Genomic DNA, 24,180 nt, shown 5'->3' with positions numbered 1-24,180 from the left:
AGCAGTTTCTGCACATTTTTCACTGGAAATACCTCGCATACAAGAAATAAACATTCAAAAAAGATTGACCAGGACTCAAACCTTCAGGCAGTTTAGCATTCTCATAAGAAAAAGCAATACAGGTTTTTGAAGAAGAGTTACAGAACTCTGTGAATGAGCAAGTATGTGTTAAATTTTGCAGCTCAGAAGAAATAGTTTTTTCAAAATGAGAACTAGGTAAGGAATCCAGAACTAAAATTACTGTAAATAATAAATATTAACTTAGAACCGTCTTTCCTTGAAATTCTATTGTGAGAAGCAACAGAGAGATTAAAGAACACACCAAAACTTGAATCAAAATCATGAAATGTATGAAAAGTCACATGTTTAGTGCACTGAAGAGTAAGACGTTTCCACATAGTGCTGTTAGTCATTAAAATAGCTGTTATTCTACTGAATTTGTAAGAAGCATTGTAGTCTCTTCAATGTCATTCATATTTACTAAAACCAAACCTTTCTGTCCCATCAGCTCCAAGTGATCTCAGTAACAATCAGTAACAACTATTCTATACAGCTTGGCCAGAAGGAAAACGTGCATTTCCATCCATCAATATTCATGGCATTAATATTAAAAAACAAACATGATTCTCATGTGAGAAACACAAAGGCAAGGGATGGGTTTTTCTTGCCTCGAATTACCTATTAATTCTTTCAGGTTATGTTTGACAGTCACTTTTTACACCTTCACAGGCTTATTCTTTCTCTAGTGTGGGAGATCCTATCTACAAAGTCACCAGATAACTAAATAAAGGAGAATTCATGCACAGATAAACCATGCATAGAAATAAATCATGCCAATTAAAACAATGCCTTGGAAAATACTGATTTTGCAGATAAATAACTTCTTCATCTCTCCACAAATCTAAAAGCACATATGGTTACTTAAATGCTAATTTGCCCTCAGATTCTATGAGAACACCCACGTAACACACAGCTGTCACAGGTATAACCAGAGCAGCAGGCTCAGCTCAGCTTCACAAGGGGGTGGCAATTGCCCAACCTCAGCATACTTGAGGAGACATATCAAAGACTCAGCAAAGATCAAGCACTACCATCACTGCAAGCACTGAAATTGTGAGATGCTGTAGCCTAGTTTATCTAGGTACCTTTGAACCTGGCTGCAAGATGTCATTATTCTAAGTTTATAAAAAGCACAATTAGATACCAAAAAAATTAAATTATGTGAATTTGTAAGTTCTGTATTTACTTCTGAATTGAGAAAGGTGCATTTTTAGAAATAGCAGATTTTTATTGCTTGTCTATGCATCCTGAACTGAGCACGACCAGAAGCCTGTCCCTGGAAGACTTTTTCAGCTGCAGTTCAAGACTTACATTCTTTTCTTTGTACAAACACATCTCAAGAACTGAAGGCAAAATACAGAGCAAGCCAAATACCATTTCCCCTCTGTAAAGTTAACACAGTGAAAGCAAGGAGTCTCCTGAGTAACCCAGGACTATACACCATTAGGTGCTCAAATAAAACAAGCACGTCATGTTTGCAGAGGAGTTGGGATAAAAGACGGGCAACATGCACATACAGACACAAGCATAAAGGACCAGCATGGTTACAGGGAGTACAACAATCAGACACAGCATATCACCAAGCCAGCCAGTACTGAATCTCTATAAATATTAAGGCAAAGAAGGTATTTGAACACAGCACAACAGGTCAGGGATTTTCCCAGGAACAGTTTGTTATTACAACATGTACGACTGACTTTGTAAAGGCCAGGTGAAGGTATTGCAGTTAAAATTCAGAAACAGAAAAACAGAACTAGAGTATCCTGCTGTTTTAATAACGTGCTCTACATATGCAGATATCTCCTTCCAAGGCTTCCTCTGAGATCTTGATTAACTGCTTGATGTACCATTTCATTCTGAATACAAACCACTACCAATCACACACAATTATTTCATTTCACTAAAAACCATACATCCAAAATTCTTTCCTCCAGACTACATAAGCTTACCTTATTAAGAAGTTACACAAAACTATCAAAATCTTACAAAGTTTAAGATAACATTACTGCTTGCTTGGTAAAGAAAGTCAATTCCCACATTATAGGTGGAAAGAAGGTTAGCTTAACTTTATACCTTCTCAAAATATTCATGTTGACTACTCTTTGTCTTTTGACAGATACTGAGCAAACCTAACATAAGGCTGCAATATGCCTTAATAGCTAAGGAGGCAAACAGGAGCTGTATTAACAGAAACACAGTCAGTAGTACCATAAAACTCTATTATTCCCCCTTGCTTGGCACTTCTAATAGGATACCTGGAATACTGCATTCCATTTTGGGCCCCCAATATGACAAGGATTTTGATAACATGGAACAACTTCTGCAGAGGGCCATGAAGATGTTGAAGGGGTTGGAAGACTTGACCCTTAAAGAGCGGATGAAGGCACAGGGCTTGTTTAAGCTTTGAGAAAAAGTTGGGCAGACTCTAAAACATACCCTCCAGGTACCTACAGTGAGGTTATTCAAAAGAGAGAGCCAAATTCATGTTATATGATGGAAAAACATTAGAAACTACAAATAAATGTAAAGAGAGATTTCAATCAGAAATAAGGAAAAGCTTTTTCACCATGAGGATAAGTCAAGCATTGGAACAGAGTGACCAGAAAAGTTTTGCAGTTCCCATTCTTGGAGATTTTCAAGGCTCAGTTGGCTGAAATCCTTTGCAATCTGATGGACCACACGGGTGATCCTGAATTATTTTATAATTCCAAGATGTTTAGAGAATTTCCTTTCCACTCTGCCTTAGTGACAAATTTTAGCTGAAATTACAGACAGATCAGCTGTTTCCTTAATTCCTCTTTTACTTTCTTTTCATGAAAAAAGAATTTGGCAACGGCCTTTAGAAGAGAGTGAGCCAGACAGTCTCTCTACATGCCAGACACTGAACACATGGGCATGTGCAGATGATGTGGAAACCACAGATCAGACCAAAGTCCTTCAGCCACCATTACTCACTAAACACAGAGATGTGTTTGCCCAGCTGTAAGAGACTCCAGATTGAGTTCCCTCCCCTAAGGCAAAACATTTTCTTTGAAACAGTGTTCAGTGGGGGGTTTTTAACATCTCAAATTAATTTAGTGGGGCTACTTTTAACTCAAGCTAAACAGCAAACACTTTTTAACTTCTCAGATTTAAAATGATCACAATATTAAAACATATCCTAGAGATTTAAAGAGGAAAAAAAAGAATGTCACGAGACAACAATTTCTTAGCAATACACTACTCAATTAGGTCAGAGATTTCTATCACTAATTCAAGTTTCCCAGCGTATTTGTCAAACACGAACTGTCCCACCTACAGATGGCACCACAGATCACAGCAAACAGCTTCCAAGGCCGCTCCCTCCTGCACACACACAGCTCTCAGACCGTTCCCAGCGCTGAGATCTTGCTTCAGATCTGTTACCTTTGCCAGTGCACACCTCAGCCCAGTATTTAATGCACACAAGGAAAAGGTATGAACCATTCGTCCTTTTCAAATTGCACATGTAGGGGTTTTTTTTACTATTTCCTAGCACTGAAAGGATTAACATTCCTTTCCTGCTTATCGCTGTCTTGAGTCACTCTTCTGCCTTTTTTTTGTCTTTTTCTTTTTTTTTTCCATTATCATTTTGTGCTGGAGATTGAAACAAATAAAACTGCTAAATAAGATTCCAGGAAATATAGAGCATGGAAAAGAAAACAGATTGCTGTGAACAGGAAAACTTGCAGTCTGTAGCTCTAACTTTCTCTAANAACTCCTGGCTTTTGATTCAGAAGTAGAAAGACAAAAACAGAATTAGGCTATGTCCCATTAGAAGTCCTCAGGCAACCTAAGCTTGTATACCACTATTCTATGTATATACACAAGAGCACATTGCTAAAAAGTCATTCTCAAAGTCAGCTGTGTAGAAAGTTCTTGTAATACAATCCTTAATCCCTTTAGGGGAGCATTATATTCCCAGTCTCAAGCAGCTCACACATATACCATCAAAGTGTCAGCTGGAAGAATACTTACTTGGCCCACAGTAACCACAGCAAAAAGGTATCCTCAAGGTAAAAGAAATGGGGTTGAAATGTATTACTTCAAAGACTAACAATTTCCAAGCAAGAAAAAAATGTCCCATTCTTATCACCTACAGACTCACGGGCCTGGCAAGCACCAGGATACAGCTAAAATAATCTCAAAGTGCATCTGGTATGCCAATCTGCTTGTACCTGCTTAATGAACTAACACAGAACTGTACAGCAGCATTCAAAGCCTAAACAGTGAGAGTCTGTTAAAAAAAATGGCTATGAACAAAAGCAGATTAAATATTAAAGTGAAGTCCCCCCCTAGTCTCTAATAAATTTGGGCAAGCAAAACAAATCATTAGGTTAAACACATGCTGTACTGGAATTGTTATGCCCTTGGGCTGATTAAAACCAATTATAAAATAACTTTAAAAAAAAAAGCCTAAGTAGCTTAAAAAAGCATACTATTGAAACCAAAACGCATTAAGTTTTACAGCATAAAAAGAAACTTTCACATACTACACATAGCAAGTACGTGGAATACAAATTGTCAATATATAAGAATATATCCTCATAAATTTTATTAAATTTCAAAATATTGAGGAGGAGGTATCACCTTACAGGTATGTAAAGAAAAAAAAGTCACTGAAGAAGAAAGAATTAAAGCAAATAAAACATATAAGATTTTATGTAACAATTTCCATATCTATTTGAAAGCTAAACTAAGACATTCAGATATACTAGAAAGAAAAAATGAAACCAAAACTAACCTATCACTTTTGAAAATTGTTCACCTTCACAACTTAACATGGAAACAATATTCTAACTAATGAAATACAAGGTAACATTTACTGTAAGTGACGGAGACTGGGAGAAAAGCTCGCTTTCAGTTTCACATGAATGAGGATCAACACTAACATGTGCAACTATGCTTTTAAACACTGGCAGTAGATCTAAAATCCGACCTTCATATACTGAAGGTCAAACAACTGTGGCTTTCACATGATACTCAAGACAAAAAAAAAATCTGAAGGAAGACAGGTAGCTTTGTCATAAATGTTCAAATCTGGGCCACTTAAAAAAATAAAGTAACCCACACCAGAACAGGTTCCGTTAGGTAACACTACATACCATGACCACCAGACTGTACTGGAGAAGCAAACAGTGCAGCTGAGAACAAACACACCTCTGGTGAGACTTCCCAAATCAGGCCATTCTTCCTTTCAATACATCAATGACCTTGTCATGACAATGTGCCTGTTGTCACTGGTGCAGTGTGAAGGACAAGTCCTTGTATTACTGGCAGCCTAACAGCACAGGAGAATAAAAACTAAAGATGCAACTTAGTAATTATATACACCCTCATGTACAATATAGAAAGATACAGGGAACAACAGTACCCTTGAGCTGATAAGTCTTTGTTACTATGGACATCTTGGTCACAAAATAAATAAACTTGTATACAACTGGAAACAGTTTCTGGAGGGAGCTGGCAAGTGAACAATCACAAAGTCTGGATTTATCACTACCACTATTCTGTACTTCAGATGTCAGCACATTTCTCCAACAGGGGAAGCACAAAAGGTGCTACACTTGCAACATCATAACACAAATCTCATAGTAACACATCTGTGCTTCCCAGTCCCAGCTGCTAGAATTAGGAGCATATTTAGCAATAACAAAATGGTTTGGTAGGGGCATGAATCCTCAAGTCCATTAGACTGTTCCCAAGTGCATTATAGGGGGGAAAAAAATTAAGCCATTTAAGATGGTCATGCTGCCTCAGAAGACCTTCAGTAAGGGAGACTGCCATGTACGGCTCTGCACAGGATATTACCTTCCTTTTTCACATTTGCCTACAAATATATGAAAATTCTGCTTCCCAATTAAGTGCTCAATTCTTTTAAGCAGCACCAAATCTTTGCAGTCTTCACTTCTTTTCAAGCTTTAGATCCTCCATGTCAATCTCTAAGCACTGAAGTTATACATCTTTTTTTGCACCATGGTACCTCAAATTTGACGGTATCTCCAGCAAAGCCTTATGCAGACCAAGTAGAACAGAACAGTTTTACAACACACTTATGTCAATAAGGTGTTCTTTTCATCTATTAACGTGACATGGTTGACTCACCTTGAGATTCAAAACTGACCCAGACCTTTTCTGAGAAACCACTTCTTAACTATTCAACTTCCACTAGTAGTTCAGCCAAAGTGCAGGACACTGTACTTGGTTCTGCTGAACCAGAGCCTCCCCATTAATTACTCCAACTGCCCAAGCCTTTGTTCTAGTCTCAGCTGCTGAAGCAGCAACACACCATTCTCTTTCCATCGTTTCATTTCTATTTTAATCAGGATGTTTTCACTAATAACAACTTGGATATATTTTCTTCGAAACTTTAACTGATACATTATCTCAAAAGATAGCCTGTAAACCATGCCAAAACGTTTACAGAAATCAGAATTTATCACATTTACTGTTTCTTCCCAGCACAAAACTATTACCACATTAGAAAGAAACTGTTTGACAAAACTGTCATCAACAACTATGACACCCATTATTTGGCTCCTTTATCACTTCCAATTTGCTACCAAAAGACTGAAGAATCATTCCTTGCACCTGTTAAACCTGGATCCTCCTCTCCTGCCTTGCTCCTATATATTCCCTTTTTAAAAGACAGCATTTGTCCATCTGCAATTTTCTGGAACTTCATTCATCCTCCATGACTAAGGGCAACTGCAATGACTCTCAAAGTGCCTCATTAAGTTCTCTAGACGTGCAAAGACAAAACACATTAGAACCAGCTTATTTCAAAACACCTCAGTAGACAAAAAAAGCTTTGCCTCTCCTTGCCTACCCTATTGTCTATTGTTCATTTTGCTCCTGCTTCTCAGAGATGCCATTCCCACCATATCTTCAGAAAGGGAAGTTCCACAGCTCTAAGCCTAAGATTTAGAGGATGGCATAGAAGTAAATAGCACAGTGGTCTTTTCCATACTGTTTTTCATATACCCTAGGCATTAAAATTCTTAGAGAAAGTTTTCATTAAGGTGACTATGACGACAACGGCCTTCTCTGTGCAATTTCAGGTAACTAAAATTCCACAGAGACATACAATTTAAGTTTTGCAGCGTATAATCAAGATTCTCAAAAATCAAAGAAAATCTATTCCCACACTGCAAGTTCAACTAGAATTTTAATTCTTCAGTGTTCAATTTCTTACAAACCTGAAAAACACAGCACACCTAGGCTGCTCAGTTTTTTCATGTAAGGAGATTTTAATGGCTGTTCTTGGGAACATGTAACTCCTGCCCCTGGCTTGGCTGACCTTTCATCTACTGGCCATTTTTTACTTTCCAAAAGAACACAAGTCTTGGATTTCCTCTGTAGTTCTCTTTAAAGCCTTCCTGATGTATTTCATACTAGATTCAATATAACAACTTTGAGAAAAGGTACAATAAGCACAAGCACTTATTTTTCTTAACTGCACAAATTCATTAGCACATCACACACTTCTGATCTGCAGCTAAGTGGACTCTCTTACACAGCCCAAACAGCCTCTGACAAAGCTTCACTCACTAAGGCATCCTAACCCCCTTATCTTGCTCAGTGGTACAAGCTCCTGAGCTTCCCTCCAGGCTGTAGCACCAGTCCATTGGTTGGTCTCTCCCAGTGCTCCTCCTGAGCTCTATGGCCAGTTCATGAAAACGGATCAGCACAGCCCTGCCTTCGGTTACAGAGACACTCAGACACCTCCTCCAGTGCTGTCAGCGTTCAGGGCACACTTGGAACAAAGCTCATCTCTTTGGGGACAAATAAGAGGTCTGATGCAAAAAAATTCAACCAACATTATAACTTGAACTGGGGCAGGGAGATCTTGACTTAGTGAAAAATGTACATGAGTATGCATTTCCCTGCTCAGTTTTCTCACCACTCACTAGTGACAACTGGCTGCACATAGTTTTCAAAAACAAGTCCTTCCAGAACACAGACATAGAAGCAGCAGGGAGTTTCTTATCAACAGACTGAAAAATTTACTGTTAGAAAGATACAGCCTCAGATTTCCCATATTACTAATGAAGTAATGACTCAAGAGTCACGAGTACGGATGGGTATAAACATACTAAACCTGGCAGCAAGGTTCCAAAATCAAAGCATAAATCCAATTTAATGGTCACTTAATGGTACATTTGACATTTGAGTTTATAAATTTTTGACTAAGCAAAATGCATACATGTTATTAAACACTTCAATAATTAAATCCCCTATGACTACTTAATAATGCACATTCTCTTCGAAAATTAATATTTTACAAAATGAAGGAAATGTAGAGAACAACGTTGAACTAATAGTCTCAACAAGAAAAAATAAAACAGACTTCTATATCATACCTCTACACTTGGGCTAAGGCTGCTTGGCAGTGTTTCTGATGTCACTGTTGTGCTTGGAAGGCTGGAGAAGTCCCAGGTATTCACAGGCTGTATTGGTTCAGATGGCTGAGAGTGATCAATGCATTTTGGATTGTCCAATAAGGTCACTTCATAAAATTCTTGAATATCTAAAGATGTGAAAAAATTCAGGTTAGGCTTTATAGTTACTACTATAATATTCTGACTTTAAGTACATCTTCCTTGTGAAAAACAAATTGGATACAGCTTCATCTGCCATCAGTAAATTCATAGGTATCACCAACATCACATGAACCTCCCCCAGTGAACACACAACTCACTCTCTTACACCCACATCTCCTCGTGTCCCCACTCACTTTGGGCCTCTGCCACCAACCCTGGTGGCACCATATGCAGCAGGAATGGCAGAAGCATATGGAATAATGGCCATGGAATAGTGGAAGGGATGGGTGTCTATGTTTCAAGTTCTGGTATACATAATTTCAACTAATGTAGCCTTTGGTTATCTGAAATCTATTTTTCAAGGGCAATATTAGAAGGTCTATTTTGTAGTATGTGTTTCAATTAAATGACCACAGAAATAGAAATACACTGATGAAATGAGCAAGAGAGAAGCTGTAAGAAGTTAGGAAAGGGAAGATTGATTAGCATAGGTCGTCATCTGCTTTTTCAGTCTAAGTAACAGAAATAGGATGAAACTTAACAGTACAAATTACAAGTCCTACTTACGAACTAGTAAACAGCTTTTTCCATAATTTTGAAGATTCAGTTGGAAACTTGTGGGAAACAAAAATTTGACTGCCTTAGTTTTTTTATTGACATCTTATCCACTACATGAAGCACCAACAAAAACAGCACGATCTAAAGAAGCACCAAAGGTGTTTCTATGAAGTATAAGTGAATGAAACTTGCTACCACAACTGTATTCACATCCATAAATACACACATTTTAAAAAAAAAAATCTGAAAAGGTATAGGCTAAGGGAGAGGCAGACAAATGAAGTTGTCCTGTAAGGCTTTTAATCTCTTATTCAAAGTAAAAATCTGCTAAACAGGAGTTGCAAATTCTTGATTTTTAATTGTACCGACTTCATAGAATACAAACATACAAAGAAGCCAAAGAAGGAAATAGGACTCAACCATGAATGAGGAAGAGTCTAATCTGCAGAATTTTGTAGCTTTTCAGCAGCTGCCCAGAGTCAGTAACAGAGACACAATAACCAACTCCTTACAGAGCTGCCCCACAAAAGAAAGACCACACAACTGAAAGTTGCAACTACTGTTGCTGGTATTCCAGTCTTAGGTGTTTTCATAGACATTGCACTTCTGCTCTCTACCAGTTCAGAAAGCTGAAATTCTCAAATTCCACTCTCTCCTCTGAGCAAGAGTCAAATTCCTATCAACTGCTGACATTAATTTTTAAAGTTATACTTGCTCTTAGCACTGCTGATTGGAAGAAATGGCAGGGAGGGTTGCAGAAGATGTTAAGTGACCTAGATATACAGGAGCAAAGCAGCCTAAGAGATACAAATTGCCTTTAAATCTATCTTCCACATTAGCTCCCTCAGTTGCAAATTTGTCTTGTAGCTGCATTAACATTAATACCTCAATCAAGCACATCGAGTAAAGATTTTTTTCCCCCCAGTAGAGAATACTTTGTATATTAAAATAGGCAGTGGTTTAAGTTGATTCTATAGCTGCAATCCACAGCAACCAAGCCAGGAAGATCACTACATTATTTATGGGAAGGGGTTATTTGTGCAACTGTTTTGCAACAGAAATCTAGGACACCGATTTTCAATTCTGCTACTCTTCTTTTAAGTCCCTGCCAGCCGAGGTAGCCATTTATTCATACTGCAGAATGACTGGTTTCAAAAAGCACAGTATTTCCCATACATCATCTCCACGTCTCTATAAAGGGCACCAAAATAGACTTGCTATTGAAAGATGTCAGAAATATGTGCACCATTTAATGAGGGGATTAGTTTCTGTTTATCCTGAACCTGCTCCAAATCCACAAAGTTTCTAGGAACCTGGTATCTATATGATAATATCTACCTTCTTAAAAAAAAAAAAAAAAGTTAACATTTTTACTATTCAGAATGCAAACATTAAGTATGCACAAGTATAGGCAAGCCAACTATGAACTCTGAATGCATTAGGTCCATAAGGAATGAATGCTGACATTTACACTTTTTAAAGCCAGAGACTCAGACCATAGTAAATTCAACCTAAAAAGATTCTTCTGGTCTATTGCTATGTATCACCTCACAAAAATATTTCATCACATCAACACACTTGAATATCTGCTGAGGACATGTGAATCTGTGGATGCATTATCATATGAAAAGTTCTAACATTTTCTTAAATCTTACAAATGCAGGCAGTAAAATACTAATTTTTAGCTGTATTTATGGTCAGACTCCCTCTTCAAGCTAGATGTGCTATTTTTATGTTCCAGCTCTTTTCTCCCATCTTAATTCCAGGACAGATTATATCTCAAAGTAAGTTACAGAAAACTAAGTTACAGAAAACTGATTCAAATAAGGGATCACACAACAGTAAAAGAAAAGACAAACTAGATGGGGCACATTAAAGGAACAGCTGAATGACACTTGAAAAATAGGAGCAAAGAGTTTTAGGAAGCCAAAGTGACAAAAAGTGATGAATGGCAGGCAACACAAAAAACCATTCTGGAATTAGGTCTGCTTACAAGTAAAACCACATGAAGTAGCCAAATCGGAGATATGTTTGATCACAACAGGAATAAAAACCTATACAAAGCAAGTGACAGACCACCAGTCCTGCAAAGGACTCCCATGAAAAAGAAAACTACATTTCTTAACCCGTTAGTGCTGTGAAAAGCTAAACAGTGGTGACAAACTGGGGTTTTTCCTGTCTAAAAGCAGATTGCTGGCATATCATTCACCCCCTTCTTATATTCTTCCCTCATCTTAGTTTTGTTCTTTGAACAGGTTTGTTCACCAGTAACATGATACACCAGAAACTAAAACTTCTCACTCTTAAAGCAAACAAGAAAGAGTTATCTGCTGAATACAAATTGAAACCAAAATCAACTTCACAAGGGAGTTCCAGCTTTATTAAAAAGCAAAACACGGTAATTAAAAGAACATCAGAACTAAAGAAACAAACAAATTCTTATATTTCCTAAGGTATATTTGAGGGCACTTCAAGAGACTACATCAATTCTGTCTCAGAATCTGCCTCTGAGGACAAGGATTCCAACCAGCAACATGACACCATTCCTTCAGATCGATTTCTTCCCTGCTCCTCAGAAATCAGACATAAAGCCTCTGCTTGCCATTTGTACAGGTATGTGCAGTGTCTGTTACTTTCTGCTATATATCCAACAGAGAGCACTCTTGTAATCAGGATAATTTAAGATCAGTGCATGTTCTAAAAATCTTATTGTCAAGTCAAGATTTCCACATGCATCTTTCCTACAGAAAATAATATTAATTTTAATATAGTCATCCAGTAAAATAAAGCTGAGCAGAATTATTCTCTGTATTCCCTTATGTGTGAACCTTTTGATAACTGTACCTTTACAAATCAAAGATGGGATACCCATAATAGCATTTTCTTAAGGGAATGGTGTAACCCTATACACAAGGTGTTGGCATTGCTTTTTACAGGCCATGGGCCTCATGTTACTTGCCCTGGCCTGCCCAGAGCTTTGTTTTAGCTTGTCCAACTCTACCACCAGTTATGTATAGACCAGGTGACTCACCCAACTTGCCTGGCTTTTACTCAGTTTCAGAAAACCGTGTGAGCTAGCACCTACTTTTATAAATATTTCTATGTATAATACATACAGCTTATAAATAAATATTTACTATATATATATATTCCATAAATAGCATATATAAATATATGTAAACCCATCTGTTGTTATATCACACAATTGTCCAAAGCTAAGTAAAAGCTGTACATAAATACAAGCACATGCAAACACAGACTGGATGTACAAAGAAGAGTCTGTGTCTGTGCATGAAGTACCTAATAGATACCAATAACAAGTGGTTATTCTGTAGGGAATGAATTACCTATGACCCCAGAACAAAAAGCTGCATAGAGGAGATCAAGCATAGCATGACAGCAGAGGCCTTGAAAACAGAGAGGTATCAGAGGCCTCAAGACTCTAAACAACTCACCAGCTGCTAATTATTGGTCAAAGGAAACCAACCTTGAGAACTGGGCAAAAAAAAAGTCTAGGGGACAACAGAACAAAGAACAAGCATCCAACATGTATAAAACACACAGTATATACACGGAATTAAACTGTAAAGTAAAGAAAGAGTAAAGCACAGAATATGTCAGCAAACAACAATCTCAACAATACACAACAGAGATAGAAACCATTAACAGAGCATATCTCCATGTACCAGTCAGTCTCCCATTCCCTGTTCTTCCCTGGTCATATTTTAATATGTTCTGGTTTTCTAACAACTATCAAGCAACTCATTCTAATTTTGTTACATGATGTTGGTTTCAGGCTTCTGATACTGAACCTTTAATTTATGGTATAGAGGGAAATAATAAAATTTCATTGGTATTTACTGTTTATCTACCTGAAACAACATTGTAGTTGAGGTGGGTGTCAGTCTCAACGTAACAAGAGATAGGACAAGAGGAAATGACCTCAAGTTGTGCCGGGGGAGGTTTAGGTTGGAAATTGGGAAAAATTTCTTCACTGAAAAGGCTGTCAAGCATTGGAACAGGCTGTTCAGGGGAATGGTTGAGTCCCTGGCAGTATTTAAAAGACTCGTAGATGTGATCCTTCGGTATGTGGTTTAGGGGTGGACTTGGCAGTGCTGGGTTAATGGTTGGACTTGATGATCTTACAGGTCTTTCCAATTTAAACGATTTGGGGGGGCAGGAGTGGGAGTGTTTCAAAAATTAAAAGCATTCCTCTGATGATCACAGTAACCTACTGTTTGTGGGCTTTGCATTTTTACACTTTAAGCATCCTGACCATTTGTGGGTTATAGATGGTTTTTCTTAAATAAAAGCCAGGAAATTCCACACAAGTTTAACATTTCTTGAACTAAAACAGTTACATGTTTACTACAACAGACTGCACTGGACACTGGACATGTAAACCAGTGAACTGTTGCCCTTACATGATATACCACACAAAGTTGTAAACTGCTACCACAATATATGTGAATTTAACAATCACATTTGTATACACTATATTAATAGTATCCTCATTTGAAGGTTTCCAGTTCTAATGCAGTTAGCAGCTTTGTGCATGAGCAAGAGTTAATTTAGGAAGCTCATGTCTGTTTTCTGTTTGCTCATTTTTTATAAACTCCAAATTCATGTTTTGCATTCTAAAATGCAAAGGAGAAGGATCATATCATCCCTCAGCCTGCTGGCAATTGTGTGTCTAACACAGCCCAGGAGACTGCTCAGCAGACTGTTCACCACCTTTGCCCAAGGGCACAGCACCTGTTCATGTTCAACTCAGTGTCACCAGGACCCCCAGGTCCTTTTCTACAACACTGCTTTCCAGCTGGGTGACACACAGTACATATTGGTACAAAGGATTGTTCCTCCTCAGGTGCTGAACTTTGCACTTCTACTTGTTGAACTCCACGAGCTTCCTGTCAGCCCATTTCCTCTGCCTGTGGAGGTCCCTCTGCACGGCAGCACAACCAGGATTTACATGCTTCAGCTCCATAGTTAATCCTGCACTAACATCAATGAAGTGTTCCTTTCTGATACATGTTCAACAGCTAAACAAACCAATTTCAGCCAAAGTCAGCAAGTCAGCAAACCACTAGATACATTTGCATCTCCGTACAGACTTTACCACACAAAGTGTTTCAATACCAGCTTGTTCAGGAGAACCTCTCAGAGCCACCACCCTCCCTCAAGCTTTCAAGCAATCAAGAAGCTTATGAATTCCCTCAGAAATTGATTTATTTCAATTTAGTATTTCACTTGAAGATCCATCCATGTGAGCAATTCCTTTGACATCTCTCACTGGTCTGCCTCTTCTCAGACATTTGTTCATCCACATAGGGCACATGCAAATGCCCGTGTTTGTTTATGATGTTATCCGTATTTGATAAAACAGGTCTGTTAAGAATCTGACTCCCTGTATGTTGTCCAGGAAGAGGTGTCATCCCATTATAAATTAAGTACTACTCTAACTCAAGGAGGGGGAGGGAAAGACATCTTCATTTCCTAGGGCTTCCTGCCAAAGCACTGAAAACTTAAGTCTTAAAACTACTAGAATGGAAAAAAAAAAAAAAAAAGGTCAACATGCTATTTCAGTTCAGAGCAATTTGAGATGTATGGTATCTGCCAAATTCTTAACAGCTCAACATAATGAATATATAGACAAAACATAGAGTCATGATCACTGTCAGAACAGGCAAAAGATTCTGCCAAAACTACAGACTTTCATTCTTCGCTTGCAAAGCAACTCCTATTAACTCCAAGGAAGTCTCAATCCTGTATGTTTACTACACCTGCTATAACAGGCTAAGAATATCCATTTAACACACATAAACCATGACTTGAAAAGTGTATGATTAGTGATCTACAAGAAAATACAAACACCAAGAAAAGCTTCCTATCCATTTACCAAGCCAATGACCAGAGTTAAGTAAGTACTCTCTTTGAGTACTCACTGTTTGTGTTGTGTAAAGGGGTGTGCATCTGGTCAAAAATAAATATTTGCATTCACACCAGGATGAAAGTGAAAACCAGCCTCATCACAAGCCCTATAAAGCCCCTTTCAGAGTTTGTTGTTTCAGGGTCTATTTCTTCTTTAAAACTGCTGTGTGCATCTAAGACTTCTTAAAAATTAAAGGAGCAACTTGTGGTGCAACTTCCTCACCACACAGGTTCTGTTCTTCAAGATCCTTTGCCAGAAGCTGCAGCATCCAGCTACTGATCCTCAGCCCTTCCACTTGTTTCAGTAACGGTGTCCTATCCTTTGAACATCCTTTCTGCACATACTTCTTTGCTTAACTCAAATTCCAGATGTTATTTTCCACTAACACAAATTCTCCTTACTTGGTGCTCAACTGAAAGTGCCCTCATCTAACCTCAGGTCTAATTTTGCTTTTTATTCCTCTAGCTTTTTACACTCACATAAATTCAATTCCTTGCCAGCCTGACCACTTACACTTTCCAAACTGTTCATTTATATTTACCTCTTTGTTTACTAATCACTCCTTCACCATATCTTCATAGAACCACTGAATGCATTAGATTGGTAAAGACCTCTGAGATCATCCAGTCCAACCTATGACCCAACACTACCATGTCAACTAGACTAAGTGCCAAGTCCAGTCTTTCCTTAAGAAGTCTTTCTTTCACGTTGCCTCTTTCCAGTTTTCTCCTCAGAAACCCACAAAGTCTTCTCCTACATCCAGAATTAAGGTAGGAAAAACCTAAAAAAAATTAGAGTCATCATCACACGGACAAAAATTGACACAACAATCTTCTACTGTGCATACTTTTTGATTTGATATCACCTCATGCACACTTAGTCATCAGCAAAGCTTAAAAAAAAACAAAACAAAAAACCCAAAACAAACAAAAAACCCCCAAACAAAGATGAAAAAGAAAAAAAATCCAAACAACTAACACAGAAACTAAAAATGAACTCCCAGCTACCCACCCTCTCCAAATATTGCAACACCAGCTGCAAATCAGCAGCCAGCATAACAATGTAACTTTTTTCTTAAAGGGATGTATTTACTACTGTCTTCAGTGGTAACAAAAATCTGTCAGGGACAAAGGATGTGTTATTATTAAGTCTTATTTGTAGTATGTCCCCTAAATAGTGTCAGTACAGGACTGAGGAGGTTTCTCACCAGACAAGTGCATTCAAAAAAAATCAAACTAGTTTTGGGATGAGTTCACTGAGCCCTTCAAGTAAACTTTCATGCAACTGCACTGTTTGCTTAGATGAGACAGCACAAGCATTGGTTTCCTCTACCTACAGAATGCTCAGGCTCCACAGTAATTATGTGACATGGTGGCAACACAAGGCTGGGTGTGCCACACAGCAGCACCTCCTCCAGCACTAACACCTGTACATTTCCTGCAGCCAAATTTTAACACAAGTTTCTGAAAACCACTTAAATCTGCAATGCTTTTGCAATTTGCCCTCAAGTTTTCCTTACTGCACCTCTGTCTTCACCCAATCCTCTAATTTCAATCCAAGTCAGCTTTTTTGAGGGCATGGCTGGGAAGATACTTGCACATGACAAGATTCCTATAAAAGCTTTACCAAAGCACTCTACAGCCTCCTGTAACTTGAAGAACACAAAGCTAAGGAGGTTATTCCAGTGTCAGCCCTACACCTTCTGCAGTCTCAACAAACTTGCAAATTTGGCCTAGTTATAATTCAGGAAGCCATCTGTGCAAGGAGACAAGTCAGCTGCTAAAGTTCAGTTTCTTTGAAGATTCATTCCACCTGCACCAAAACAAGCACCATCCCTCAAAATACAGGCAAACCAGATGCACAGGGGCCACGTAGCATTGCAGCTGCAGAGCTGGACAAGATGGTCAGCTGGGACCACCATGGAAGCAGGAATAAGATTAGGACAAGTATCCTCTCTCATACTTTCCCCCTTCCTCTACATTGTACCCAGCACTGAAGCAAATCTTGAAGGAGATTAGGAGCAAAGCCAGGAACACAGCAGCATGGGAGGAGACAGGCATCAGAACCAGGGAAAACAGGTGAAAGAACACAGGAAACAAAGTGGAGCAAGAACAGGACAGAAGATAAACTTCCCTAAAATCAGGAAATGATATGAATTATTCCCAGCTTCAACTTTCTTTTCAGCCCCTGGATGAACAGCAAAATTATTGACAAAGTTTTCTTGTCAACAGACCCTTTCAATGGTAACCCTGTGAAGAGAATACTGTAATTGATAAATTCTACAGTGCAGCTATTCAACACTGAATAAACAGTCAGTGCAATGACCACAAGGATAAACTTTTGCTACAATGCTATTTATCTGCATACCAGTAGCTACTCAGCTTACACTAGTCTTACTTGCTATTTTAGGCTACCAAAAGCAGCACCTAATCCCAAAAATTCAATACATTGCCCTGTCACCATGTACATACACTTAATACAGTGTGGAAAACACTTTAAAAAGCAAGCAAACTATCAAACTGCACTACATACACACAAAATAGTAATTAATTCTTTAAAATGGAAGCACAATGAGACTGTTTCACTCATTATTAGGTTCCTTGGAGAGGAAGACATGAAGTTCTTCCAAAAACTGGGACATTCTGACATTTGGACAAACTGCATGGCAGAAACATACTGACAATGACTAAGTTAACACTCCAGCCATCCAGACACCAACTGAAATGTTTTATCTTCCCTCCATCTGGATGAAAATAATCAAGTACTTAATTACCTTTGAAAATACAATCCTAGGTCAAATTTCTCTAAAACCAACCAACTTCTGTTTAAGTTTCAAAGGAGATCATAGCAATCATAACCTATATATCCTTAGGAAACTCATCCAAAAAGCTGACAAATACCTCAAAGTTGCAAGGATTGTAGTGCATGGATATTTCAGCCTCAAATATGAGCAAAGATGTTGTATTACAGAAGCTGCAATCTGGGGAAAAAGTCACAAAAATGCAGCAAGAGTAAAATTTCAATGTGAAAAATTAGCATCTGCAACAATTCCAGTGTTACAGAAGATCCAATTCTCCCTAAATCTTCCTTTAAAAAAAAAAATAATAACAAAAAAACCTCAACAATATTCACTGATTGTCTAACCCAATCCTCAACTTATCGTCAAAATAATTTCTGGATTCTTAATGTAAATATTATTCAACTGAGCCTGGAAGAACTCGTACCAAAGCCTTTGAAAATGGGAAGGCCTGAGCTGATTTGCAGTTAACTGTGTCATCATGGCATATGCTCTATTAACTAACTACATTGCTGAAATAAAGGCTGGTATTCCCCAAAAGCAAGTACTTTTGGTTTCAGTTCAAGAGGAGCTTCTTCTGTGTTTGATTTCAATTGAGCCAGCAAGTATACAACAAGGTGGCTGATTGAGAAGGATCAAGAGGAGCAACAACATCTACAGAGATGCCACACACAGCTCAGAGAGCTGAGGCCACATGCCATGGAGCAGAAATGTGGTTAGTCCACTTCAAAGGGTACCAACTTTGAGGAGTGCTGACCCAATCCAGCTTACTTCAGTCTAAAATCTAGGGTTGTTTTCCTGCTTTAGTTCAGAAAGCCAGTGTGGACAGAGATGAGAAATCTGCAGAGTATGTTTTATATTCCTGGAATTTTCCGTCCCAGTCAGACTGCTGAGAAACCTGAACAAAGAGTTTACTTGATGCAACCATCCATTTTTTTCAAAATTTTCAGATAGGACTTCCCATTTTGGAGTTTAAAAATGTATTAACAGCATTTTTAATATAGTCTGTCAAATTCATAAGGCTAATGAATCCAAACTATGGTTAAAAACACTTCCTGATTACCAGAGGGAAGCTGTGAAACCACTGTATTTTTAGTTCAAGATTTCCCACACTGGATGTTTAGTGTTAAGAAGAGCCAGTGCATAAGCACAATTCTCAAGGCAGATCTTCATGCAAAGGGACTCCAACTGAAATAAATGAGATTGCTTACACATAAGAAATTCAACACATTCAACTTTCCCTAGTCAGATTTGCTATTTTATACTAAAAAGCCTGTATATGCATAAATACAAAATAACACAGATATAAAAAAACCCACCCCGTTTTAAGCAAGAAGGGCAGCACAGCCAACTCCATTGCCAGTGTATGTAGAGATTTCTAGATTTCCCCTTTTCTGACAGCTGTGCAAATGGAGTAAGTTATTGTCAGAAAAAGGAATGTTTTTGACGTACCAAACTACCTCATGTTTCTAGCTATAATACTTTTAATTTTAGAAGACTATTTTAATATGGTGAACAACAGCATGACACCCATTAAAAGCAGACTTTAATTAAGCAAAAACATTCTGTGTGTAAACATAAGTCTGTTTCATGTTTTTCTCTCAGAAGTGTTACTTACACATGCCAGTGTTTTTCTTCCTATATTTTCAAGAAGATAAATATATCGGTACCTTTTCAAGAACCTGTAGCTTCCAGAGAAAGTAAGAGAGAACCTCAACTAGAAACAGAACTCATCAGCAGAATTATTACCTCACTATTTGAGGAAAAATATCGAATACCAAAGTGAAATTAAGTCTATCCCATGGTTCTACATGTAGATATCTTCCTTTGGTCTCTTAATGAACTGACTCACCTTCCCGATGATCAGAACATCAATAACAAGCCATTCTAACTGCCCCCAAGAAGTCATAAGCTAGAAAAGAAAAGATATCACACATTTCTGAGCCTCTACAACAGGAAGTTTACCTGAAATGGACACTATTCACCTATTGCCTCCACAACAGGAAGTTTACTTGGAATTGACACCGTTCTCAGGTTGATTTTAATTACAGGCCCTTGACCTTCATTTAATTGAAGTACTAGACATTATTACACATAGCTGGTGGAAATAATGGAAGATACCACATTACAGAAGACAAAATTAAAAAAAAAAAGAAAGGGCTTTTGCACAGGCTGTTTTAAGGAAGTCATACTTGGTTACCTTTGTTACTAATTTGAAGTTCTTACAGTTATCTCACTTAAAATATAACACTGTTGCAATGTCAATCTTGTGGCACCGGCTGTTCACACCGACTGGTTACTGGTCTAATTCAAATCATTTAAAGCCATAATTTAAGTACAAGGTCAAGCTTGTAGATTGCTGAACTAAAATTTTATTGATAGAACTAAAAGGAGAGGACAACATAAAAAAGGCTCAAATAAAAAAAGTAATACTATTTATCCTTCAGCACTCCAATGGAAATTTCAAAAAAAAACTTTAATTTCTTCATGTGTATCTAAATTCAGGAAACACTGTTAAAATCAGTGTAGCTTTCAGGAATACTTAATTTCCTCCATTATAAACCCAAAGATGTATTTCTGTGCATAAAGTAATTTCTATTTATTACTTGAAAGAACAGCATTTGATTGCCAAGTCAAAAATTGTACTAAAAAAGATACAAGAAGTTGACAGCAGATCCTGACTGCAGCCTTCACAAACCCACCAGACAGGCAGGTCTTGGATACAGTGCAGTAACTTGGCAGAAAAAGCAGAAAATAATGGATGACGTTTGGTTGTAATTTTTTAGTATTATTTTATTAAAAAAAAAAAAAAGAAAAAAGCCTTAGAAACTAAAAGTAGCACACTTGCTGGAAGAAGTATCTGTAAAAGAAATAACTTGGTATAGTTGAGCCAGAAATTTGCTGTCAGAACAGCATTGGCTATTTAAGCTGGGAACACATCACAACTTCTTTAAAAGGCACACTTAAAATTCAGTCATGAAGCAGTGAATGATGGAGTATTCCAGGTAAGCCTAACCCACAGCTCAACTAAATACTTCATCCAGCATCCTCCTAGAAAGAGGACAAGCAGGAGCAGGCTCAAGGTCTTCCCAGTGACTGCAGCCATCCTCCAGATCATATCTTTTCCAGGGAGTCCTCCCACTCTTCATGGTAGTCACATCATAAAAAAGATGCTTCCAGGAAAACAACAGCCAGGAGCAGCCTGCCATGGACAAGAACTCCCCTGATGTATTTCCACAGAAAGGAGAAGGTTAAAGGAAAAAGACCCAAGCTGACAGCATATAGTGCTTGAAAAGTACCAGCCTTCTGACAAATGGCTTGGGAATATATGCATGCATGCTAATAAACAATCATACAGTGAGCCAGGAAATGCAAAGTTAATGCAACAGGCTCAAGAAGCTCTTACTGTGCACACAGAGATGAAACTCCACAAGAACCAGGGTCCCACTGCTGTGACACACAAGACCAGAAAACAGGCCATGGAACCCACCCGGGCAAAAACACATTCCTGTTTTCTGCTCTTGCCCAACAAAGCCAGCAGACATGAGGTTGCCTGCTATTTGAAGTTTACTACTACTAGGTACAGAGTTATAAACAGTGAAGATTTGTATGTGGATAGTAGAAGAAACTACATCTTGCAGATTTGAATATCAAAGGCTAATAGACTGGTATCTTATTCAATGAAGGGGAGAAAAGAGTACTCCATGAACCTTAAAAACCTAAAACAAACCCCAAAACATACACATACACGCACCCACAACAAGAAAAATGATAGCCAACATTGAAATTTGCTGGGTAAAAACAACAGTCTGATCCACCAATGAGTGAATTCTGTTCACTTATGGCCCCACAAAGATGTCTAGCTCTTCATCAGGGAGTTGATTAGCATCAACTGAGTCTTGAAGAGAAATCTGGGGTTCCTTTAAGGAGAAGATCCTTGTTATTGACCTATTTTCACAACTATCTTTTATGAACTTGGATGATAAGAAAAAAACTATAGCACAACTACTGACTTCTGAAAACCTGCAAAAGACAAAATAAACACTCCAGAAGAAAACATTCCACATGCAGCAATGCATGTTTATGTTTTGCCTGTCCCTGTGTTTTCACCACAACATAAAGACACTGCAGCACTATGAAGGAAGATGCACACCCCTACAACACTAACCATTCACTAAGCCAAATTACAAATATAGCTACAGTGTTTGTCATTAGTACTGTTCACACACTCGTTACTTTGTTAAAAGACAAGGATGCAGAACAAATTTTATTCTTGAGGGTAAACTAACATTAGCTGTCATAGAGATAGTGACAATCAATCAAGGCAAAACCACATCTTACTGCTTCCCTGCAGAAGTTTCCAAATAAACACAGGATTCTGCAAGCTCTATTTATGCTATTTTTTTCCAAATAGACACACAGATAACTCAAAATTATATGCAAGTACTTTTAAGAACTTATAGGAACATTTTAAGTCAAGCACTACAAGTACTCTAAATTGAGGATCAGTAGTGCTTTCACTACACTTGAATATGGAACAAAAGAGAAAAGATGATTGTAGTAGTCCCTGAAGCATTAGAGGTTTCTTCTCATTTGCTTTAAATTAAATTTGCACTTCAGTTATACACTTTGTGATGTTTTTAGAGATTCTTCCGTGGGAATTGCCCAAGTCCTACCCTAGACTAAAAACATTTCAATCCATTCATCAACCTGTTATATACGGACAAAAAAAAAAAAAAAAGGAAAAAAAAACACACCCTCCTTAGATATCAGGTGAACAAAAATACATGGAAAAACAGTTTAAAGTAATCTACATGTCTAATATGTCACAGAAATTAAAACTGCACCACAGTTTGTGCCAGTCAAAGGCCTCAAATAAAGTAAGTGTATGTAACAAGTGAACTGTTGATCTGTAACAGCACGTGTGTTACTATGCAAAACAAAAACACAACGACAAGAAGCACATGGCTTCTATCGTAAGGGCAAAATATCTTTTTCCTTTTAACACTACAAGTGACACCACAAGCAAGAACGGGCGGGCTTGCGCACAAACTGAAAGAAGTCAGCCTTTACCTATCAACGCCTGGAAAAGGTTACTTTGGAAGATGCTGATGACACGCTCGATGGAGTTCCGCAGCTGCCGGTCCTCCGCCTGGCTCAGCTTGGAGCGGTATTCCTCCAGGAGGCGCAGGGCTCGCTGGGTATCTGCAAGCGGAGACCAGACACACACCGCTGACCCGGGTGCACCGGGCAGGAGCACCAGGGATGCAACAAGCCCCGCGGCCGGGGCCGCCCCAGCTCCTTTGTTTGCAGCCGGGAGAGCGCGGGCGGGACAGTGCCCTCGGCGCGCTCGCACCGCCCGCAGCCCGGCTGCTCCCGCCGCCCCCCGCCCGCGCGGTCCTGGCCCGTCCCGCCGCGGCGGCAGCAGCAGCCGCTGTCACCGGGGCTGCGGCGGCCGCGGGCGGGCGGCGCTCACCTTGTTTCCTGACGGGCATCGCGCTCCGCGCCCGGGGCCGCCCCGGGGGCTCCGCCGCACAACTCCGAGCACGGCGCGGGGCGGCGCGGGGGGGCGGCGCCCCCTGCCGGCCGGGCGCGGGGGGGCGGCGGCCGCCCCGCTTGACCCACCCGCCGGGCGAGCGGCTCCGCGCGGGGCTCTCGCCGGCGCCGCCGCGGCGCCTCGGCGGGACACGGGGCGGCGCGGACCGGGCGGGACAGCGCGGTGCGGGGCGGCGCGGCGGGCCGGTGGCGGCGGCGCCGGGGCGGGCAGGACCGGAGCGCTCCCGCCGCCTCCCGCCCGCACTGCTCGGAAATTCCAAACTTTCCAGTCAAAATGGCGGCCTGGAGGCAGTGGGGAGCGCGCCCCCCCCACGTGACCGGGCCCGGCGGGCGCCCAATCAGGGCCCGGCGCGGGGCCGGTACCTTGGCGGCGGGCGGGGGAGGAGGCAGGTGAGGGCCCCCCCCGCCTTAAAGGGGCCGCCCCGCCCCGCCCCGGCCCGGCCCCGCGTGGAGTCCGGGGCTGCCGCTGGCACCGGCGGGACGGGGCAGGAACGGGAACCGGGACGGCAACCGGGACGAGAACAGGGACGGGCGAAACCCGCCCAGAGCGTCCCTGGCGCTGATTGCCGCCGCCGCGCCGGGCGCGCCGCTGGCAGTGCCCGCGCTGTGCAGCGGGAGGGCGGGGCGGCCCCAGGTGTGCGCCCGTACCTGCGGTACCTGTCCCGCTGTAGCTGCCGGAGTCAGTGGGTAAAACCGGACCAAAGGGCTGTGCTGGC

The 24,180-nt window shown here is 39.9% G+C and overlaps 1 protein-coding gene across 19 annotated transcripts in view; it reads right to left on the bottom strand.

The window, feature by feature from the left end:
- DLG1 (discs large MAGUK scaffold protein 1) overlaps positions 1-23,452 on the bottom strand; it is a 144,658-nt gene extending 121,206 nt beyond the window's left edge. For all 19 annotated transcript variants that reach the window (XM_017810560.1, XM_017810563.1, XM_017810568.1 and 16 more), the window contains exons 1-3: positions 23,385-23,452; positions 22,982-23,113; positions 8,442-8,608 (exon numbers count right to left, since the gene is read on the bottom strand). In XM_017810560.1, the coding sequence (XP_017666049.1) occupies positions 8,442-8,608; positions 22,982-23,113; positions 23,385-23,403 (318 nt within the window). In that variant the 5' untranslated portion in view covers positions 23,404-23,452. The remainder of the gene's footprint in view (positions 1-8,441; positions 8,609-22,981; positions 23,114-23,384) is intronic.
- Positions 23,453-24,180: the final 728 nt, after the last annotated feature.

The sequence above is a fragment of the Lepidothrix coronata genome, unplaced genomic scaffold (assembly GCF_001604755.1).
Source record: "Lepidothrix coronata isolate B3197 unplaced genomic scaffold, Lepidothrix_coronata-1.0 Scaffold29, whole genome shotgun sequence".
NCBI classification, from domain to species: Eukaryota; Metazoa; Chordata; class Aves; order Passeriformes; family Pipridae; genus Lepidothrix; species Lepidothrix coronata.
Note: the sequence above shows the minus strand (reverse complement) of the source record. Positions and strands in the feature narration are given on the sequence as shown.